The 18129-nt window shown below is 58.3% G+C and overlaps 1 protein-coding gene across 3 annotated transcripts in view; it reads left to right on the top strand.

Annotated features, from left to right (window-relative positions):
* The window catches only part of TMPRSS2 (transmembrane serine protease 2), a 33966-nt gene extending 18156 nt beyond the window's left edge, over positions 1–15810 (top strand). For all 3 annotated transcript variants that reach the window (XM_059392385.1, XM_059392387.1, XM_059392386.1), the window contains 9 exons: positions 3945–4071; positions 5218–5328; positions 7543–7586; positions 8893–9064; positions 10222–10397; positions 11283–11378; positions 13031–13173; positions 13611–13763; positions 14336–15810. In XM_059392385.1, the coding sequence (XP_059248368.1) occupies positions 3945–4071; positions 5218–5328; positions 7543–7586; positions 8893–9064; positions 10222–10397; positions 11283–11378; positions 13031–13173; positions 13611–13763; positions 14336–14347 (1034 nt within the window). In that variant the 3' untranslated portion in view covers positions 14348–15810. The remainder of the gene's footprint in view (positions 1–3944; positions 4072–5217; positions 5329–7542; positions 7587–8892; positions 9065–10221; positions 10398–11282; positions 11379–13030; positions 13174–13610; positions 13764–14335) is intronic.
* Positions 15811–18129: the final 2319 nt, after the last annotated feature.

Below are 18129 nucleotides of genomic sequence, written 5' to 3'. Positions count from 1 at the left end.
TGTGCGAGGACAGACTCCAGCAGACGTGCTGTGTCCTGCAGACCACCCCCTCCCTCCTCTTAATGGTTAAGTTGTGTTTTTTAAAATACTTTGAATTAATGTCCTCAAGCAGATCAGCATCAGCAAGTACCAAAGGATATGCAGGGACACCTCCATGTCCCCCGCTGTGCTCACACACGTGCACACGTACACACATGTGCACACACACACGCGCGTGCCCGTTCACCAGCCAATCACGCTTCTTTCTCAGGCAGCAATAGGTGTTTCTTGCTTCTCCTTCCGGAGAGTTTTTAAGTGGAAAAGCTGACGGGCGGGTCTTGATGGCACAGATGGCACATCCTGGGGACCATTTCTGTGCTCTGGTGTGTGGCTTCAGGGCCCTGGGAGTCCCCTCGTCTCCATGGACATGACACGCGTGTTCCAACCGTAGGAGCACGTCGGGGAGAAACACCCCCAGAAACAAGACCGCTGGGTCAGAGCGTTGGCATGTGTGTAATTTGATCGACCCAGCTGAATTCGGGATTGTACAACTCCCCATCGATTACTGATAGAAAACAAGATTGGTGCACACGGCATTGCGTGTGTCCTCTGTATCAGATCAGAACACACCTTTGCTGTGCGTTTAATTCGTCCCCCCTAGAGCGGAAATTACTGTCATTGAAACGCGCGTCTTCTGACGCTGGAGCATCACCCATCCCGGGAGAGCGTTCCAGTACAGGCGCGGAGCGTTCTTTGCTCAGAGCATACCTGCTCTCGAATATGCGTATGTGTATTGAATTACACGTACTGTGTCCGTGGCCATGGTTTCCGGGACCGTTCGGTGTCACGGGAGATACTGAAGCACAGCTCGGGGTGGCCCGGGGAGCACGCTGTTTCGCACACTTGAGACTGGGTGGGAGGGAGGACCTCAGGCGTTCTCCCCGCGGAGGACGGTGACCGCTGCGTGAGGCGGTGGGCACGTCCGCCCGCTTCACAGGGTGTGCGTGCCGCCTCCAAACGCCGGGTCGTACCCCTCCTGCCTAGGCGATTGTCCTTGGTCGGTTACACCTCAGCAAAGCCGAAAAATTCCTAAGACTGAGGAAAAGAATTTGAACTTAAGACCATCTCCAGCTCTCTGGTGTATCAACTGTCATGTTTCCCCAGTTAGCGTTTTTTTTAAAGTTTTTGTGTGTGTGTGTTTAAGTTTATTTTTATTTGAGAGAGAGAAAGCATGAGTAGGGGGTGGGGGAGAGGGAGAAGCAGGATCCCTCCTGAGCACGGAGCCCAACGCGGGATTCAGTCCCAGGATCCCAGGATCATGACCTGAGCCGAAGGCAGACGCTTCACCGACTGAGCCCCCCCCCCCCCCCCGTGCCCCTTCAAGTTTTTACTCATATGCCAGCTAGTGAGCGTGCCGGGGAATATTAGTTCCAGGTATACCAAGTGGGACACTTGTGTCCACTCCCCGGTGATCGTCCCAGCCGGTGTCCTCCTGACTCCACGTCACCTCTCCCTGTTAGCGTTTGATCACAGAGACACCGGAGGGGAAAAAAGCCTCTAAAATGACCACAAATCCAGAAGGCAGTGTCTCCTTTGCTTTTTGCTGTGCCGCAGAGTCTGTTTTATTTTTAATTTTGAAATTATGTTTAATTCCAGTGACTTCTTAGAAAACTTAGCGGACCTTATTTTTCAGCAGTGTTGAGTGTGTAGAGAGAGGATCGAGCGTCTGGTCCAGATTCCCCCGGTCCACGCCCCACACACATCTGCCCCATGTTTAACACTTGTGCTGGTAGGGGGCTTTCATTTTAATTGATGAGTCCATGATTAATACAGTCTTCTTAATGAAGAGTGAGCTGAGTTCTCAATTCATGCTTGGGTTCTTTCTTGGCATGCGGGCAAACGCATAATGTGTTTGCACTTGGACAGTGGGTTTGAATAATGCATCGTGACCCGTAACCACCGTCATATCGTACCCATATCATACAGAGGATTTTCACTGCTCTGAAAACCATCCGCGCTCTGCCTCTCCACCCCTTCCTCTCTGGGCCTCGGCAACCACGAATGGTTTTATTATCTCCATAATCGTGCCCTTTCCAGAGTGCCACCTGTTGGAATCCTGTGCCTTGTAGCCTTTCCAGATGGGCTTCTGACACTCGCTGTGACAGGCGCTTGAGCTTCCTCCCTGGCTTTTCCTGGCGTGGCGGCTCTTCTCTTTTTAGCGCACAGTCCTAGTCCGTTGTCCGGCTGGAGCACAGCGCGTCTGTCCGCCCACGGAGCACGTGGCTGGCTGGCCCGGGGCGTGTGGGGTCACTCACCCCGGAAGCATCAGGAAAGGATGAGCCTGGGGCTGCGGGCTCCGCAGGGACTGCGCTGGAAGGTGTCGTTCAGGACGTGCAGGGAGCTGTGGCCACAGACGGGCGGCGGGAATGAGGTCTGCCGTGACCGGCTCTCCTTTCACATTCGACATCCCCGGTTCCCGCCCCCAGACCTCAGAGTGCGGTTTCACGGTTTCACACGCTTTTCGACTTTGCATGGCCTGGAACAGAGCGTTTCGCGGCGGGCCCTCTTTCACGGCCCTTTTCAGGGTCGTTTCTGTTAGTTCAGGACCCGGGTCAGGCCTGCGGCCGCACGGGCTCCCACTCTGTGGCTGTGCCCGTCTCCACGCGGCCGCTCACGGGGAACATTCTCGGGATCCTGGATCCAGAAGGCACCGGAATAAAGCGAGGCTTAAACTAGGTCTGTAATGTTCTGCTTCTTTAAGCAAAAGAACTGGGGTCATTTGGGTCAGGCGCTGCTGGATTCGAGGTAGAGCGTGTGTGAGGGCGCCAGGCACAGCTTGGGGCGCCCCGCTGGGACCCAGGGTATAGGGCATGAGGGGTCAGCTTGTTGTTCAAAAGGATCGTTTCAAGGTCATTTTTAAGAAACCCTTTACCTTATTCACTTACTTTTTAAAAAATCAGCGTATCAAGGTGTAATTCACATACCATAAAATTCATCCTTTACGATGCACAATTTGGGGACACCTGGGGGGCTCCATCTGTTAAATGTCTGCCTTGGGCTCAGGTCATGATCTCAGGGTCCCGCATCGGGCTGTCTGCTCAGCGAGGAGCCTGCTTCTCCCTCTGCCTGCCTCTCCCTCTTACTTGTGCACTTTCTTTCTCTTTCCTTCTCTCTGACATATATAAAACCTTAAAAAAAAAGGGGGGGCACCTGGGTGGCTCAGTGGGTTAAAGCCTCTGCCATTCGGCTCAGGTCATGATCCCAGGGTCCTGGATCGAGCCCCGCATCAGGCTCTCTGCTCAGCGGGGGCCTGCTTCCCCCTCTCTCTGCCTGCCTTTCTGCCTACTTGTGATCTCTCTCTCTCTCTGTCAAATAAATAAACAAAACAGATTATACAGTTTGGTGGTTTTTACACGTCCACGCAAGTGCGGCCATCCCCGCATCAGTTCTGGAATACTTCGTCACCTGCTAAGGGAAGGCTGAGGGTTCCCCCCACCCCCGCTTGCCCCTCCCCCGCCCTGGGCCCCAAGCAGTGGCTCACCTGCCCTCTGTGGCTGTGGATTTCCTACTCGGCACAGTTCACAGAAACGGGGGCGAACAGGGGTGCAAGCGTGGCCAGCGCTTGGCTCCTTTCAGGGCTGGGGGTACCCCGTGGTGGAGATGGACCGCACTTTGTCCGTTCCTCCGCGGACGGTCCCTTAGGCTTCCCCGATTCTGGCAGTTGGGATAAACGCTGCTGCTGAACATCCGGGGCGGGTCTCGGCCCAGCGCCTGCATTCGGTTCTGTGGGGTCAAGAGCACGCGAGAGCTGAGAAGGGACAGACCGGGGACGCCCCCTCCGGGGTGGTCCGTGCCTGGGGACCAGGGACCCGGTGCGGCCCCCTCTGAGCCTTTGTGTCGAGGGCTGGGGGCTCGGGGGTGACGGACGGCCTCCCGGAGCTCACAGAGCCTCTCCCCTGCCGCAGTTCGCCTCTACGGCCCGAACTTCATCCTCCAGGTGTACTCCGCCCAGAGGAAGTCCTGGCACCCCGTGTGTCAGGACGACTGGAGCGACAGCTACGGGAGGGCCGCCTGCCAGGACATGGGCTACCGGTGAGTGTGGCCCCAGCTGCGGAAACCCGGGAAGGATCCTCTCCGTTCCTCCCTGAATGTCCCGGCACACCGACGCCGGGACAGTGGTCTCCTGCCCAGGGCTGGTCGGGGAAGCCAGCAGGTGCCCACTGCGTGCCCCCCTCCCCCGCTCCCTTCCTGCCTCTGGTGACCAAGATTCACTGCCGTCCCACTCCGTTACTCGGGGGTCACCAAGGTCCAAGGTGCTAGCTGAGGGTCTTTGGTGGCTCTTTTCTCCAGGAGCCTCTAGGCAGAGTTGAAGCCTTAACCTCCCCCGCGGTCCTCCATGGGACCTCGGTGGAGATGGGCAGGGGCGGGTCCCTGGGGGAGTCAGAGGGAAGAGATCATCCTTGGCCTTCACTGTGCATGCTTGGGGGAGGCACCGAAGCCTTTGAACAGGAGAGAAGGGACATCAGATCTCTATGGAAGAGAATTCAGCCCTTCCCGGGGCCACGGGGAGGGTGGGAGAGGCAGGAGGGCCCTTCCCAGGGGTTCCCAGCCGGAGGCTCACCAGAGCATCCCCTGGAGGGCATGGCAGCCATCTGGGCCCACGGGGAAAGGCTGGGCCATGTTACCTTAATGCCACCACCTCTTCCTTGGAGTGTCCCCATATGACCTTTGTGCAGTCCTAAGGGGTTCGCCAGAGGCCGGTTTTCAAAATTAGTTACCACTTGATAAGAAATTTGGCATCTTAGCTAGCGTACTATTTCCAAATGCCGTTCTCAGATTGCAGTCGGATGACCTAGTGAGGCCCCCCTCACAGCTCAGGACCTGAGGGGAGGTTACAGCCGGACGGCTTTCAGCGTCTGTCCCTTTCCTGAAGTTCCTGTGCTCACACTTCCTGTCCTCTGGTTTCTTTATCCTGACCCTGGAGCTCCCTGATCCTGGGAGCTTAGAGAAAGGCCAGTGGAGAGCTTTTACCGGACACTCCAGGTTGTTGCCGGGCAGTGGACGAGATGGTTCTAACCCAAGGTCACTTGATTTGAACTTGGGGTTTTGTTTTCCAAATGCCCGTCGGTGTTTCTCTTAATTGGAACCCCCTGCAAGAGAAGTCCGATGAGAGGCACAGGACTCGGGGCTGCTTATTGGGAAGCCGTTGTTTTAATTAACGTTTTCTGCCTCTTTTAGGAATAGTTTTTATTCTAGCCAAGGGATCGTGGATGACAGCGGAGCCTCCAGCTTTATGAAGCTGAACACAAGTGCCGGCAATACGGACCTGTACAAGAAGCTGTACCACAGGTGCTGGGCGGTGCCTTTCTCCCTCTAAGAAGATGGGTAACGAGCGACCGGGAGACACCACGGGGAGTCCGTGCCGAGGCTGCTTTCCCTGAGCCGGAATCCCGGGTGTCGCTGAGTTTCTTGTTGGCGGGAGAGGGGAGACCCGTAAGCGGGGCTGGTTGCTCTGGGTTCATTTTTGGGGAGCAGCTCAGGGTTGTTTACTGTTGGTGCCCTTGACGGCATCGGATGACGTCATAAAATGGCGAGTTCTCCGTACCGCTGTCTTTTCTTTTTTTAAAAAGATTTTATTTATTTAGCGGAATGAGAGTGAGTGAGCATAAGCGGGAGGGGGAAGTCGGGGGGGGCAGGCTCCCCCCAGAGCAGGGAGCCCCACACAGGGCTCGATCCCAGGACCCCGAGGTCATGACCTGAGCTGAAGGCAGACGCTGCACCGACAGAGCCCCCCAGGCGCCCCCTTACTGCTTTTCTTTACTCCCTGGACATTAGAGACGTACATGCTACCTGTACAGGGTGTGTGTCCAGAGAAAGCCTCAGGGTCGCAGACCTGGGGACCAACTGATCGCACTTTGCACGGGTGTTTGCCAGTCTCAGCCCAGGAATCCTGCTTCCCGGAGATCGCATCAGTGTCCTGCTGTCTTCCCGGGATCATCATTATTACCTGAATGTTCTCTAACATAAAAGTCACACAGTGTCCTCTGTGCGTAGGCCTTGGTCCGCTCCCAGGTCCCTATCGCTCATCCCCAGGTGGCCAGCCAAGCCGTCTCCTCCCCGTCGGCCAGCTGCCAGGGGCTGCCCTCGACTTGGGAGTCACCATGCCGCCCCTCCTTCCCTTGAGTGGGAGGCTGGCAGCAGTTTGCATTCCTGGTGGCTGCTGACCGCGGTGCATGGGGGCTGACTCCGCCCAAGCTGCCCAGCCTGGCTGTCCCCAGGAATGTGACAGGGTGAGCCCAGGAGGAGGGCTGTGCTCGCCAGGTGCAGGCATCAAAACAGCAGGGCTGTGTTCTGCTAAGCACAGCTGCGGGGGCTCTTCGTAAACGCTGGGTGTCTCCGTTCTGCGGACACTTCCCTGCGGCTTCGGGGCTGAGCAGGGACAGAAGGCTGCCTCCTGGCCACGAGAGCCCCGGGAGCTCACGAGGTGGCCGCCGGCTTGGCAGGGAAGACGAGGAAGTCTGTGGCTGGCATGGGGTGTCCCGTACATGTGGGGGGCGGGTGGAAGGCTCCTTCCTTTGCGTTGATACCCGGGTCAGAGGCTCCCACTGGGGTCCGAGCGGCCGTACGCGGCACCTCCACGGAGAGGACGGTTGGCTTCGTGATTCTCAGAAAACATCTTCTCTTCATGGGAACGTGGCCTCTCTCGGGGTGGTTAAGCCCCGCAGTCCAAGACCAGCAGGACCCGCAGTGTCCGGGGAAGCACGGGGCTCTCAGTGTGAGGGTGGCCGAGGGCACTTTGTACAACAGACTTGAGCTTTTGTTGGATCATTTTGGGGAGGTTCCAGGAAGCAGGGCTTGGCTCTGGACCGGGTGCGGTTAGGAAGCGAGGGTGATTTTGTGATTGGAATCTCAGCACTGCTTCTGGAAGGGGGCGGGCGTGAAGCCGGGCTACGGTGAGATTGGCAGATGGGTGCCATCCCTCCTGGTGGCCAGCAGAGGGGGCTGTCGGCGACCGTGTGGCTGGGACGCGGTTCCTGCCAGCACCTTAGGGCTGGTTCTCTCCCTCACTATGTATAGTTGGTCATTCATCTTTCAGCTGTAACTTCAAACACTTCCCTCCCAAACGAGTAACTTTTCTCTGGTTCCGGAGTCAGTGATCAGCTGCCCTTGCTTTCCGTGTGGTTGTAAAGCAGGAACCCAGAACTTTCCGGATGGCTTCCGGACAAAACCAGGGGCTGACTTCGAGTCCTGGGGATGAAAATTGTAGCCATGTTACAGGGTGCCACTCCGACGTGGTACCCTTCTCGTCCCACTCTACAGATGGGGAAACTGAGGCACGGGGAGGTGATGTAGCCCGCCCAGAGGCACATAGTGGAGACTTGAAAGCCGGGCTTGGACTCGGTGCCCCCATGTAGATCTGGCTCTCCTTATCCGGGTCTTCGGTCGTGGGCCCTTCCACACTGGGGAGGCCGGGCCATGAGAACATTGGAAGAAAATGTTTATTTCTAAGTATTTTGAGGGTTGAGCATCAGAGTGACCAGAGTGTCCCCTCTTCTTCTGCAGTGACATCTGCGCCTCGAAAACAGTGGTTTCTTTGCGTTGTATAGGTAAGTGATTCTCGATTACCCCCCTAAACAGGGAACACGCAGTAGGCTCGGAAATGCCTCCCTGGTGTCTGGGGAGGTGGGGGCATGGGCTGGGATGTGTCTGGAAGCCTTGCGTCCTGCCCGCACCCCGGCTCCCTGCAAGGAACACCTTTCTGGGAAGACGGTGTGCTAGAGGTGCCTTCAGCCTCGGGTCCAGGACAGCCGTCCCCTGAGGACAGGCAGTCTCGGGAACCTAACGGCCCCCCATCTCCTGCCCCCCTCCCGGTGGGGCTGGAGGCCGTGGCTCTTCCCATCCCCGGGTGGGGATTACTTACAGCTTCCAAACCGCTGTCCGTGTGGGAGGCACCGTCCCTGTGCTCCCCTCTCTGGGGTGGCCCGGCCCTGTTACTGGGTCCAAAGCTCAGCTTTTCAGGAGGTGAATCCAGTAGCCACTCCCGGGGGGTCCCGGCCACTGCTTCCCGGCTGGGCTCAGCTCAAGCTGCTTCAGGCCCTAAGAGAGCGTGGTGCCTGCCCCATCCTCCAGCCCTCGCCGTCCGCCTCGTGGGGCATGAGACCCCCACGCTCCAGCAGTTTGCAGGCGCATGGGGGGACACTGACGGAAGCCTGCTCCTCTACGCTGTCGGGGATGGGGACAGGGCAGGGGACGGGAGGGGCTCGGAGACGGGATCCCCTGGGACTGCAGCACCCCCTTCCAGCCTCCCGCTCTCGTTTGGTCTTGGTCCACGGTGAGCTGCTCCCTGTGCTTCCCAGGCCCCCGCTTCACCCTCCCCCTCCCATCTGGAGGCTCTGTCTTGTAAACGAGGCTTTTTCCCCACCGGTGACCCCGGGTTTCCACAAAGGAAGCCTCGTCTCCCTTTCTGGCAAAGAACTTGGCACAAGTGGCACGAGGCCAGGCACTGCGGGTTCACACTCCCTGCCCCCCCCTTCCTCCCCCTCCTCCCCCTCCTCCCCCTCCTCCCTCCCCCTCCCTCTCCTCCCCACCCGCCTTTGCTCTGTTCAGGAACCTTGGGGCCTCTGAGCATTCAAGCAGGCAGGGGCCCCTTGTTATCCAAGATCCCCCACCTGGCTGTGCAGGAGACCCTGACAGGATCAGGGCCAAATGACAGGCGGCATCGAAGGCCGGCAGAAGCTTCCCCGGGGTCTGGGGGGGGTCCGGGGAGCGTCTAGGACACACTCTGTCGAATTCAGACCCAAACGAGTGGGACCGAGAGGCAGCCGCAGGGCCCCAGCAGTCTGGCAGGAGACGTGGATGGAGCCGGCAGGTCGGCCCCGCTGGTGCCCACGGCGCGGTGCTTGTCGCTTTCAGAGTGCGGGGTCGCGGGGAAGACGATGCGCCAGAGCCGGATCGTGGGCGGGAGCAGCGCGTCCCCGGGGGACTGGCCCTGGCAGGTCAGCCTGCACGTGCAGGGCACCCACGTCTGCGGGGGCTCCATCATCACCCCCGAGTGGATCGTGACAGCCGCCCACTGTGTGGAGGAGTAAGTCCTTGGGGTGAGGGGGTCTCGGGCATGGCTTGGGGCTAGGGGCAAGCTCTGATTTCTTGGCCTGTACATGGGGCACGGCACCCGCTTCGTGATGCTGCTGGAGGGTCCGGTGGGCTCGTGCGTGGGCAGCAGAGCCAAGCCTATCCCCCACCCCCCAGCGGGTGCTTGCATGCTGGGCTCTGGGCGGGCTGCCGTGTGGGGGATGCTGGGAGCAGGATCCTTTCCAGCCTGCATCCTAGCTGAGTCCTCGGGAGGCCTGGTCTCTCCTGGATGCCTGTCCTCAAGATGGCACACCGGAGGACCTTGCGTTGCTCTGCCCGGGGTTCCCTGGGCCCCGCAGTTAGGCAGCCTTGGTGATGGTGTTGCCTGCACAGATGGGTGGGGAGCGGGGAGGGCGGCCAGCATTTACAGTGTTGGCCTTTTCCTTTAAACAGAGTTTTTTTGGTTGCATCCGAATTTGGGAGGAAAGTTCATGTAGCAGATCTGTTCTGAGTCAGAGGGAGCTTGTGCCCGGCTTGGGTCCCAGCCTTGCCAACTCCCCGCTGTGTGGCCTCGGCCGTTCACACAAGGTGTTTGACCACCGTGTCCCCTCTGCACCCCTGCGGGACAGGCGAGCCGCCGCCTCCCGGGGCTGTGGGGAGGGTGGACAGAGCGAGGTCTCCCTCCTTCCCTTCTCCCGCCGCCTCCTGACGGCTGCCGGGATCCGGGATTCTCTTCAAGGGAAACCCCTCGATAAGGCTAATGCCCAGATGGCTGTTAGACCTAGAGTCTAGACATTGGTGCACATTTATTAAGCACCTACTGTATGCCAGAAGATGTCCTACCACATAAAGGTAGGTGAGACTCTGTCCCGCCAGAAAGGAGGTGTGAAACCTCATTTTGGAGGCATCCGGCCCAAGAGAAAGTGTCTCAGCACCTGGAGGGTTTGCAGGCTGGTGTGGAGCACAGGAGGGAGGAGCTCGTGGCGACGTAGAGGGGAGGGGCCGGGGGATGGGAGAGCCAGGACCACCTCGCTGGCCTCCCACGTAGCTTCTAGCGGGTCGTGCCCCTCTGGGACACCTGGCTCCGGCGTGTGACTTCTGCAGTCACCACGTGAGTGTTTCATGTTCGCGCTGCCGAGACACTGAGCGGCGTTGGGCTCTGTCCTCCAGACCCCTGAACAACCCCCGGTACTGGACGGTCTTCGCGGGCGTGCTGAGACAGTCTTTCATGTTCTACGGACACGGATACCGAGTGGGGAAAGTGATTTCCCATCCCAGTTACGACTCCAAGACCAAGAACAACGACATCGCTCTAATGAAGTTGCAGACGCCTCTGACGTTCAGCGGTACGCCCCGGTGTCCCTGAGGCGCGCGCCACTTACGCTGCGTCTTAAGGACAGAGGTGGATGACCAACCGGAGGGAGGGGTGCGGAGGGCTGGCTCGCGGGGCGTCCTGCCCCTTACAGAGCGATGATTTCTTCAGCACGCGGAAGTCTGGAAGGGGCTCCATCCACAGCCCCGTGGACATTCGGGGTTGGCCGCTTTCGGTTGCGGGGCCCTCCTGCGCGGGGTGGGACACGGAGTGGGAGCCCTGGAGTCCACCCCCAGAGGCCAGCAGCACCTTTCCGCTGTGACAGCAGTGTGTCCTGTTGCTGGAAACATCCTCGGGGAGACATCGCCTGTAGTTGAGAACTGCTGGTCTAACGTTTGTCAGTACTTTTCCGTTTTCACATGACCCCCACCAAAATAAGACACTTCACAGTTTACAACAGTAAAAAACACACAGGGTTCCCCTTGGGTTCGTGTTTGGCCATTGTAGTCCGTGCAAGGGTCCCTGCGGAATGTTCCAGCCCGCTTGGGTACAGACGAGGCAGAGCCTTGTCCCTCCCCTCGAGGTGTTTGGATTCAAGTTGGGATACGGTTTGGACCCAGAAGGAGCTGGTCGGTGGGGGTGGTGTCCGGAAGGGGCCTCCGAGGTGCAGCGGGGGGGGGAGCTCCCCGAATGTGAATGTTCAGAGGCAGTAATCCCATTTGCAAGTAACTCCAGAGAAGGGAGCACCCCGCCTGTACGAAGGAGGGGTGCAGGGGGGAAAGCGGGAGTGCCAGACACGTTGGGATCTGGAATTTCCCACGAGCGGCCGCGCACAGGTGGGGAAGGGCCGGGGGAAGACCGTCGCAGGAAGCGTTCGGTTAGACCAGACTTGCTCACCGTGTGTTCTCTTCTGGAGCAGACAAAGTGAAACCGGTGTGTCTGCCCAACCCCGGCATGATGCTGGAGCCGAACCAGTCCTGCTGGATTTCCGGGTGGGGGGCCACCCACGAGAAAGGTGAGGTCCCCCGGGACACAGCATGCGGCTTGGAAGGGGGAGGTCCCAGGTTTAATCCTGGTTCTGCTCCCTCCTGTTGCAAGCGCTTAGTGGTGCGAGGAGGCATCTTATGCGTGGTTCGCGGCCGTGTGAGAAGTGTGTGCGGCGCACGTGCACCTCCTCTAAAGCAAGCCGAAAAGTTCCAGGCGGGGCAGCGTGGGGGTGCGTGTCGGGGAGGGGCAGGCCAGCCGGGCACCCAGCGTCCGGTGTGAACACAGATACCGCGGGTGAGCCTACGGTTGTGTGCCCGGCTTCGCGGCGGCCAAGACAGATGAGGAAATCAGCACGGATTTGTGGGGCGCCTCCCATGGGCTGGGAGCACAGCCCAGAACGAAACAGGACGGATAATGTCCGCATTTTCTCGTGGGTGTCTGGGGGCAGAATGTGGCCAGCCAGGAACCAGGTAACGGAATTAGGGCTATCAAACAGGAAGTTGTAACAGCGAGGGCCTGGCTGCTTTGAAGAGGTGGTCAGGGAAGGCTTCTTGGAAGAGGCAACATTGGAGCTGAGATCCGAATGACCAGAGACGAGGGTCGGTGTGGCTGGGGCGCGGTGAGCCGGGGTGAAGGTGTGGGCCATGCGGGGCCTCGTGAGCTATGGGGAGGACGCTGGCTTTTATTCTGCGTGAGATGGGACGCCATCGGCAGGTTTTAAGGGGAAGAACAGGGGCACGGGAGTGACTCATTCGGTTCAGCATCTGACTTGTGATTTCGGCCCGGGTCATGATCTCAGGGTCTTGAGGTCAAGCTCCGCTTCAGGCTCCGTGCTCAGAGAGGAGTCTAACCGAGGATTCTCTCTCCTCCTGCTCGCACACGTGCTCCTTCTCTCAAATAAATCCTATTTTGGAAAAAGAAATGACGTAATCTGGTGGCTCTCTGGGGAGTGCAAAGGATGCAGGCAGGAGGGGGCTGAACCCCAGTGTGGGGAAGCGTGGCGTGGTCCTGCCTGACCAGTTGGCAGCTCAGCCGTGGGTGGTGGGCTGGAGTGGGGGACACCAGTGCACGTTTGGGACGGAGCCACCATCTTGCTGATGGAGTGGATGTCCACAGAGGCGGGAGAGGGACCCAGGGACCCAGGGAAGCGAGGGCAGCTTTGTGCTTTGTGATCTGAGCCCTGGGGGAGCGGTGGTGGTGGTGGTGGTGGTAGTGCCATGGCCTGAGCGGGGGCCACTGGGTGGTGAGCATTTGAGGAGCATTTGAGGTTGAGGAGAGCAGGAAGAGGCTCTGTTTTGGTTCCTGGAGCCCGTGGTGCTTGGAGGACAGCCATGTGGAGGTGTCAAGGCAGGAGGGAAGCTGTAGGGCTCATGGCAAGGGCTCACGCTGGACGTGCAGGGGAGCCGAGAGGTGGGGCAGTGTGTGGAAGCTCCGGGGCCACCCAGGAAGGGTCTGGTGAGGAGGGAGCCCCAAACCGCGTGGCTGGGTGGAGAGAGGAGATTCTAGAACGCGGATGGCTTTCCGGAGCCGGCAGCACCGAGCGCACAGCACCCGCAGCCGGCAGCACCGAGCGCACAGCCCCCGCCTCGAGGCTGACCTGGGGCGGGGAGGGGCCGGCCCGTCGGTGTCCTGTCGCGGGGGAGGGAGGCCCGCGGCAGCTCGTGTGGTCCTTCCCCTCAGGGAAGACCTCGGACGAGCTGAACGCGGTCATGGTGCCGCTCATCGAGCCCTGGCGGTGCAACAGCAAGTACGTCTACAACAGCCTGGTCACGCCGGCCATGATCTGCGCCGGCTACCTGCGGGGAGGCACCGACTCCTGCCAGGTGAGCGCCGATGCCGCGAGGGGTGTGTGTGGGGGGGGCGTCCGCGGGAGGGGGAGGGGCGTCCGCGCTCCCGCGCCGAGCCCGCTCCTGCTCCTCAGGCCCTGGCCATGCGCGGTGCTGAGGCTGGGGACGCGCGTGCTGCCCTCCGCGAGCGCCCCCGGGGGGTTATTTCATCAGCTTGTGGCGGGGGCAGAAGTAAGTTTCTGAACTATTTAAAAGTACGGTCAGCAGCTGGTAACTCCTGCCTGGTGCCCGCAGACTCGTTACCCGCACGTGGTCTCTGCGAATTATAGTGCTGTCCCTTCTCGGGGAGCCCCGAAACCCGCGCCCCCACGCGTGACTCCCACGGGGCGCCCACCTCGACCCCCGCCCTCGGCGCGTGGCCGCTTGTGTGCGCGGGTTGTGGTCTGAACCTCTGCCCTTGCTGCGTCCCCCAGGGTGACAGCGGAGGTCCCCTGGTCACTTTGAAGAGCCGCATCTGGTGGCTGATTGGGGACACGAGCTGGGGATCGGGCTGCGCCAAAGCTAACAGGCCAGGCGTGTACGGAAACGTGACGGTGTTTACGGACTGGATTTACCGACAAATGAGGGTAACTTTCCTGTCCCCCTCTTCCCCGAGGGCTCCTAGTCTGGTGTCAGAGCCCGGAAGTCTGTGGGGGTGTGGGTGTGCAGTCTGCATGGCTCCCTGCAAAGATCCAGGAGCCTTTCCGAGTCCAGAGCCCGCTGTCCCCGGGCTGTCCTGTGCCCTGCAGACCATGCCTCCTAGGTGGGCTCAGCCCGGTCTGCTCCCCAGCATCCCTAGACGACTCCTACCCAACTGCGGTGACAGGCAGAGAGCAGAGCGAGCCAGATTTCTGTGCCCTGGGCTGGGGGAGCAGCGGGAGTTCCCGGATATAAGGAGAGGTGGTGATGACGGGAATTGGGGTACAGCTTCCCTGGGAGCCCAGGAGCAGGGCCCACAGATACGGAAAGTTGAAAATTTCCTGAATCAATCCAGAGGGGCCACCCAACTCCTTGACCTTCCTACGACAAATATCTATTGGTCCCCCTCACTCGCTCATTTGGTTAGAAGTCAGTCTAGCAGAAAACAAAAACAACAACAATTGGCTACCTTTTTTATGGCTGAAGAAATAACATCATTTCTTTCTTCCATTTGAAACAGGCAAACAGCTAATCCATGTGCCCTGTGTCCTTGGCACTGTGTCCGTGAGAAAGTGAAGGGGCCGGTTCTTCATTCTCTGGGCACCGTGTATTTCTAGAAATGATTGGAAGGTCCTTTCATTGTTATTAAATAGTGGCTTTGTCTGTCTTTGGCGCTCTCCACAGTTCTGCACAGGCCACAGGCCCTTGCTCCCTGACCCCTCGTCTGAAAGGGGTGACAGGGCCCAGCGGGGTGTGGGCACCTAGGGCCAGTGCAGAACAGGGGGTGGGGGCCTGCCGTGTTGGGATCTTCCTCCCGAACCCACTGCGGGGACCACTTCTGGATGCACCTGGGGCTAGTGACTTCTCAGCTGCTGGGTGGCTGGCAATAGACAGGGAGGAATCTGGGGGGGACGGTCAGGGCAAGCTTCTGGGGTCACTGCCGGTTAGGGCTACCCCTGGCCAACCCACAGGGGTCTTTGCTGATCATTTTTTAGTGCCTTCTCAGCAGCCCCGGGTGGTGGCTGGAAACCAGGGGACCAGCCCTTCATGGCTGAAGACAAGATTGCTCCTGCTCGCGAGGGCAAGAGCGTAGACAGAGCCCTCAGAACAAGGAAAGCCATTGCAGACACGCCACCTCTGAGCATGGCTGGGCTGGTGGTCACTGCGCATGGGGTGGGGCGCCCCTGAGGGAGACCTAGCCTTGCTCTCCAATCCCCTCTTCCTTGGAGAATGGGGTGCCCTGCCGACCCTCTGGAGCCTGCTAATCACATGCAAATCGAGGTCACCCCAGGGGAAATCAGGGATGCATGATTGAAGATACACTGTTGCATGTCAAGTTTCTACGTGTTACTACCTCAGTGCTCGCGGAGTCTTGGCCCACGCCTCGGAAGTAGTTGCTGCGTTTGGCTCTTTGAAGTGATCGTCCTTGCCAAGCGCAAGACAGTGGCCAACTTGAACTGCTCTGCAGAGCGTCCCGCACACAGGTGCTGAGCAGCAGTGCCTGGGCCAGCACCGCAGAAGAGGAAGGGGCGTTCCGGACTCCCCGAGGCCCCTGTCGCCCTTCAGGCTTCCCAGGGAGGGAAGGGCCGTGGTTTGCCGAGTGGGGGCTTCGGGGCTCCGGGGCTCTTGGCTGTGAATACTGCTTTCCAAGGCTCTGCGTTCGCTCAGGCCTGCTGGTTTCCCAGAAAAGAAGGAAGGATTCTACCGCTGGGGCTTCACCTTGAAGCGGAAGGTCGTGGGGCCCCGTTCCCGGGATCTGCGTGCCTCCTGGGCGGCAGCATCTCGGGGGCCTTCCCAACCCTTGGCACTCCGCCTGCTCCCCAAGTCAGATGTTCCAAAAGCACTGTCCTGGTGAGAATGTGTTCCTTCCTTAACCTCTTTTTCTGTGACCACTGTTTGTCTTCTTTGTATCTTCTTTTGTATCTTTTTTAAACTGTAAATTCAGTTGTGAAATATTGTACAAATAAATTATGCATTTTTTTTTTTTTTTTTTTTTTTTTGCCAAACGTTCATTGAGTCTTTGGAGATCTGGGTGGCACACAGAACCAGTTTGCCTCTCCTTGGAGGGCAGTGATGCTGGGTAGGTGTTGCACAGCAGAGGCAGGGGCGAGGGGGCTGGTCTGAGGGTGGAGGTGAGGCACGGGGTGTGGGCAGATGTGGTCGAATGATTAGCTTCATCGGCCCTCAGGGCTGGCCTGTCGGAGGTGACCCGCGGTATCTCCTGCCTGGGCATCACCCGTGGCTCCAGCTTCCCTGAGACTCAGGCCCTGAGACCCAGCTCCTTCATCCAGACCTCCCTGCCCATTATCCTACACAGCCCTCTGCAGGGTCAACCTGTCCAAAAATGCATTCAGCGTCTTGTCCCTTACAGCTGTCTTTCCGAAGTCCCTTTCAGTTCTTGGGGGCAGCGCTACCTCCTTAGCTCTCCTGGACTCCAGCCCCATGGAGTTGGGGACTGAGCCAGAGAGAAAGACTGGATGAGTTTTTTCTCTGCCCGAGAACAGAAATGCATTCACATCTTTTGCATGGCGCAGATCCTGTGGGTCCTACATACACGACAGGGGACTGTGTTCATTATATCAAGATGTGCTAAAATTACAGAAAAAGTATTAAAAAGTAAAATAGGTTTTTTTTGTTAGGCAACACGCTTAAATAGAGCTGAGTCTTTTAGTCATGGTAATCACGTATCTGAAGACCAGCAGGAACGCTGGTTTAGTGAATAGCAAATCATTGCCTCCAGGGGACAAACGGACTGGATAAGGTGCCCAGGAGCCTCCCGTCTTTGTCAGCTGGTCTCTTCATGACCTTGTTTTGCAGGTGTCTGTGTAAAGGCACTTCACTGAATACACATTGACGCAGTAGCACGGAGCTCACGGCCAATGGCACCAGGAATCCTCGAGAAGCTTAGCCACATGCCCGCTTGCCCGGTGAATCACATCACAGCCCAGGGCTCAGGACAGCACCTAAGCAGCTGTTTGAAACCGCGAGAGTAAACAGTGAAAATAAAATGCTGGGAACGTGGCACTAATCAGACCCCAAGGAACGCTTGTGGACCGCAAGAGCTGAAGTGAGAGGGCAGGGCTTCGCCTTGCCTGTGCTCGGCTCAAGCGGGCACGTCGGGCCACTCACGTTTTTGGCCACTTTGCACACATCCACCAAAGCGTGCGAGTGTGGAGTTTGAAGCTGCAAATAAATTTTATCAATTAGGTGGATTCTCAAATAAAGGATCCACGAATAACGGGTCACAAGTCCTCCGGTGTCCACACAGGCTGGCAGCGGACGATCCTTTCAGTTCTAGTTTCCAAGCCGGAGTGTGCTTGTGAGTGGTTTTACTTGTGGATGAGGCTGGTTTCACTTGGAAGATCTAGCCAGAATGCTGAAGCTAGGGAGAGGCTGGTATTTAGTATTAAAATCTTCATGGGGCACCTGGGTGGCTCAGTAGGTTGGGTGTCTGCCTTCTGCTCAGGTCATGATCTCGGGGTTCTGGGATCGAGTCCGGCCTGGAGTTCCCTGCTCAGCATGGAATGGAGTCTGCTTCTCCTCCCTCTGCCCCTCTCCCCTGCTCATGCTGTCGCTCGCGCTCTCGCTCTGTCTCTGTCTCAAATAAATAAAATCCTCAGAATAAAACCTTTATAAATAAAACCTTTATAAATTTACTTAATATAAGTAAACCCCAAATACTAGTCAGAGGAAAGTGAAAACAGCAGTATTGATAAAAGTGAGTAATTTGGTATCGCCCTTGCCCCACAAGGTCGACAAGAACCCTGGTTCGGATGCATCTTCTCTCTCTTTCTCTCCGCAAGTCTACACACTTATATACGCTTACATGACCAATCAGCGAGCAGGGTACAGGAGGGAACGAATCAGGCTGTGCACCTAAACGAACAACTTTGCTAGCAACCAATGCTGTTTCCTTCCTCTTTGGGTGTTTTGCTGAGTCTCACGCGGCCATCCTCACCTGGCAACTAGCCAGGCACCATCTTTTAATGGCAGAGGCCGCCCTGGCCAGGGGCCTGCCTCTGACAATTTGGGTTGGTCATTGTGTTGCCCCTGGCTGTGCGGGTGAGTTCCCAGCATTGAAACCTGTACCCCCTTGGTGTGCCTCCAGCTGAGTTGTTCATGGGGGACAGTCCTGCCTCGAACCCAGACTCCAGGCTGGTTTTCAGCCTTTTCTCTGTTTTCCTGTGGCTCACCGGATCCCACTCTGCTTTCCCTTCCAACCGAGGCCTCGCCCTGAGCCTGGCGTTGTAAGGTGCTGCACGCGCCCCTGGATGGAGCCAAACTCCACGGGGCCGGCCCTCCGCCGCCGCCCCA

Source organism: Mustela nigripes, chromosome 2 (genome assembly GCF_022355385.1).
Source record: "Mustela nigripes isolate SB6536 chromosome 2, MUSNIG.SB6536, whole genome shotgun sequence".
Lineage (NCBI taxonomy): Eukaryota > Metazoa > Chordata > Mammalia > Carnivora > Mustelidae > Mustela > Mustela nigripes.
The sequence above is the reverse complement of the archived record's forward strand: the minus strand, read 5'-3'. Positions and strand labels throughout refer to the sequence as shown.